Raw genomic sequence first — 4,207 nt, 5'->3', positions numbered from 1 at the left:
TTTGTATGTTTGAGATGGAAATGATACACGGTGATGTTTGGAGAGTTGACAAATTTCACATTGAAAGGAAGTGGGGTCTTTATTATTGAAAAGAGATGGAAACAAATTTTTTAGATACGGAAAGCTGGGGTGGCCGAGTCTATAGTGCCACAACATAACATTATTCTCACATAAAGAAACATAAAAAGATTTGCAGTTTGGATTCTGTCTACTTGAGTCTTCCTTGTCTAGGTAATAAAGTCCTCCACACTTTAGCATTGCCAATCATCTTCCCCGAAGCCAGTTCCTGAAATTGACATGAAGAAGAGCTAAACTTAGCAACACAATTGTAATCCTGGGTGAGTTTGCTAATGGATAAAAGGTTGCATGAAATAGAAGGCACATGAAGTACAGACTCTAGGACCAGATTTTTGGACAAAATGATTGAACCTTTTCCTGCTACTGTGGCTAAAGAACCATCAGCAATTTTTACTTTTAGGTTACCAGCACAAGGAGAATAAGAGGAGAAGAGTGAGGAACAACCTGTCATATGATCTGAGGCACCAGAATCTATAACCCATGGGGTTCTGTCCTCGGTTAGCACACTGAAGGACTGAGGAAAATAACCTTTCTGGGCAATCGAGGCAGATGGAAGGGAAGTAGAATTCAGGAGTTTCATAAGGTTTTCGAGTTGTTCCTTAATAAGGGCAACAAGAGCACTTTCTGGTATTGATTCCTCAGAGGCCGTTTGAAGAGCTCTGCTAGTCCGTTGGTCTGGTTGTCCGGTTTTCAGATGAGGGGGTTTTCTGTGTAGTTTCCAACAAGTTTCACGGGTGTCCAGATTTTTTACAATGGTCGTACCAGGGTTTATTTCCCTTTTTATTTCGAGTGTCAATCCCACCATCAGAAAAGGTGGAGAACATGTTGCTTCTGACTGCAAGAGCGGATGACTTTGACTCAATGACAAGAACCTCTCGGGTCTCTTTTCCCAGCATAACACTCCTTCTGCTTTCCTCCTTGCGGACCTCGGAGAATACTTCACGAGTGGATGGCAAGACTTCACGTCCAAGAATTCTACCACGAACCTCATCAAGTTCGTTGTTCAAGCCAGCCAAGAATGCAAAAACACGGTCCTTCTCGATCATCTTTTTGAATATGGCACTGTCTTGTGGACAGTGCCATTCATAGTCGTAAAATAAATCTAGCTCCTGCCATAAGGTTCTGAGCGTATTATAGTATTGCAACACACTCAGATTGCCTTGTTTCGTGTTGCGGATGCGTGTGGTAATTTCATAGACCTGGGCAGAATTTCCCAGATCAGAAAAAGTCTCCTTTGCAGCTTCCCAGATTTCTTGAGCAGTGGCCAGGAACATATAAGTCTCTTGCTGATCGCTGGCTCCATCGAATTGATTAACCATGACATGATCAAGGCATTCTCAGATTCCCAGGTCTCAATGGGTTTCTGTGTCGCTCCCGTCAGAAACCCAGTCTTTCCACGACCCCGGATGAATAACATGACCGACTGGGACCATTGGAGAAAATTTTCTCCATTGAGTTTGTGAGTGGTAATTAGGTGAGAAGAAAGATTGTCATGAGTATTTGACAGGAGAGCAGGTTTTGAAGATGATTTCGCCGATCCAGAATCGAGCGACTTATCACCTACGCTGGATGTGCCAGACATGGTGGCTGTTTGATTTTTCCGGTGATCAGATGTTTGGCTCTGATACCATGTGGAAATCGGTAGGTCAATTAAGAATACCTAGCTGTCAGTCTCACATTATAATCAGAGGTAATAAGCCTCTTTTATATACAATTAGGTTACAATCAGTTAGAGAAAGAAAAGGAAACTAACTCCTAATTTATAGCTAGCGACAAATCAGCAACTAATCTACCATATAGAGATTACATATATTTTCGAAAATAGAATTTCCTAAACAGTAGGAAATAACACGTTTTCAACAACCTGGTCTCATACTTGAGATATGTCATGTCTATATTTCAGGAGGACCTTTATGAGCTGATTCTGCAAACGAACAAGGAATCTTTGAAGCTCTGCAAACCTGGTGCTAGTATTCAACAAATACACAACTATTCGGTACTTGGAGAATGGATTTTTTTTTTTTTTTTGGGTTCCCTGAATTTTCTCATTTTTTAGAATCAAGAGAGTGAAATTTCATCTCCTCTTAATTCTGAAGTAATTGATTAACTTTAAATTTCATGTGCTTGCACAGGTTGCAATGCTGCGCAAAGGACTCAATGAGATTGGAATCTTGAAAAGTGAAGCAAGCCATTCTTATCATCAGCTGAATCCAACTTCTATAGGTTTTCTTTGCATATCCCTTTGCATGAGTTCAATTTTTCTTTTATTACGATTGTTCGGCATGAGAATATAGCATTGTCATAAGAACAACCAAATTGGTTTTGTGATTATTTTCTTCTCTTGTTGTTCAGGTCATTATCTAGGAATGGATGTCCATGATTGTTCAACAGTCAGATATAACCGTCCTTTGAAGCCAGGTGTTGTAAGTTGTCTCCCACATCAAACACCATTTTCACATATATATAGTTCCTTTCTGTTTTCATTCTCTTATAAATCAAGAGCCTTATCCATACCGCTTCAACATTCTGGCCATATGCCAACTGTAACACTGCAACATCAACATCGAACATGTATAGGTGCTGCAAGCTGTGTTCTACTTTTACAAATCTTCTTGGTCTTGGGCAGGTGATAACGATTGAACCGGGAATCTATATCCCATCTTCTTTTGATGGTCCAGAGAGGTACTTTCTACTTATCTACACCAAATAATTGTCCTTCGTTTACTTGGAGATGCAGTTGGTTCTTGGTGTATGGTAAAATGTACTATCATCCTCATACTCAGAAAAGGGGAGCAATTAGACTCGGCTCTGACTAAGCACTTGTACTTTCTCAATGGAATTTTCCTTGCACATATTACTCTCTTCAGCCGTAAAAGTTTTGTTACCCAATTTTGTAAAACTTGCCCTTCTTGTATTGCTTTCATTCATTTGCTCAGGAAATTCCCAAAAAATACGAAATAAGATAAAATAAAACATAGAGATTAAATGTTCGTGATTGTTTGTCATTGGGATTCATGTGTCGTTCAAATGTCTAGAGATAATTACGTCTGTATAATTTTTGCTTCCAAATGCACGAATATTATTTTCAGCCAAAAAATAAATGCACTAACATTTTGACATGCTCCATTTTCCATTGGTAATTCGTCTGTTTTCATCATAAATTTATACACATGTATTGCATTGATTATAAGACAAACCATTAAATTGAGTATACCAATTACCAACTAGGTTTCAACCTACTTTAGTTAGTTAGATACTGGTGGGAACCAGGCCATTAAGGGTTTGTTCTTTTAGAGTTTAACTTGAGTATAATTCTTGAGTTGAATTTGAGTTATAACTTGAGTTGAACTTGTAATTTTAGTTTGTGTTTAGTTGTGTACATTTGATTTATGGTTTGAGATAAAAATCTTTTTGAGTTTGTGTTTGAGTGAGTCAAAACTTGAATTTATATTTAGATAGTATTTTAATAAAAACTCAATGCTGATGAAAAATTTTAATAGGGTATATGGGACGGGTTTTATTCGTCTTTTCGTTGTCAACGCATAGAAAAAAAAATCATCTCAATCAAAATTAAAACGAAAAAGTTATAGCATTTTTAAGAATATAAAAAATATTGTTCATTAATTTAAGTTCGAGTTTCTGAACTCGAGTTGAAGGAGAAACTTGAACTCGAGTTTTAGTCCTAAACTTGAGTTTGAACTTGAATTTAAATTCGAGTTTAAACTTAAAAGAACATGAACTCGGATAAAATTGTAACTCGAGTTGTCTTTTTTTGAGTTTTTCACTCAAAAGAACAAGCCCTAAATCTGTCCAACAGAGTCCCAGAACCTGGGTTCTAAAGTCACTTAAAAGTCTCAACCCACTTGTCCACAAACTTCTTGTCACATTAATGGACAGACGTAACAATACGAGAGTTGCTTCCAAGTGATCTTCTTCGTCATGGAAAATGAATCCGTAAGCCTAGACTCATGTCTTCTCTCAAAAGCTTCAATGAGGTGAATAAATATCATTCTCAATGGAATTTTCCTTGCACATATTACTCTCTTCAGCCGTAAAAGTTTTGTTACCCAATTTTGTAAAACTTGCCCTTCTTGTATTGCTTTCATTCATTTGCTCAGGAAATTCCCAA

The 4,207-nt window shown here is 37.6% G+C and overlaps 1 protein-coding gene across 1 annotated transcript in view; it reads left to right on the top strand.

Annotated features, from left to right (window-relative positions):
- The window catches only part of LOC21401858 (intermediate cleaving peptidase 55, mitochondrial), an 18,922-nt gene extending 16,162 nt beyond the window's left edge, over positions 1-2,760 (top strand). The window contains exons 9-12 of the mRNA XM_024163339.1: positions 1,982-2,074; positions 2,211-2,301; positions 2,431-2,496; positions 2,705-2,760. Coding sequence (XP_024019107.1) covers positions 1,982-2,074; positions 2,211-2,301; positions 2,431-2,496; positions 2,705-2,718 — 264 coding nt within the window. The 3' untranslated portion in view covers positions 2,719-2,760. The remainder of the gene's footprint in view (positions 1-1,981; positions 2,075-2,210; positions 2,302-2,430; positions 2,497-2,704) is intronic.
- Positions 2,761-4,207: the final 1,447 nt, after the last annotated feature.

The sequence above is a fragment of the Morus notabilis genome, unplaced genomic scaffold (assembly GCF_000414095.1).
Source record: "Morus notabilis unplaced genomic scaffold, ASM41409v2 Scaffold322, whole genome shotgun sequence".
Taxonomy (NCBI): domain Eukaryota; kingdom Viridiplantae; phylum Streptophyta; class Magnoliopsida; order Rosales; family Moraceae; genus Morus; species Morus notabilis.
Note: the sequence above shows the minus strand (reverse complement) of the source record. Positions and strands in the feature narration are given on the sequence as shown.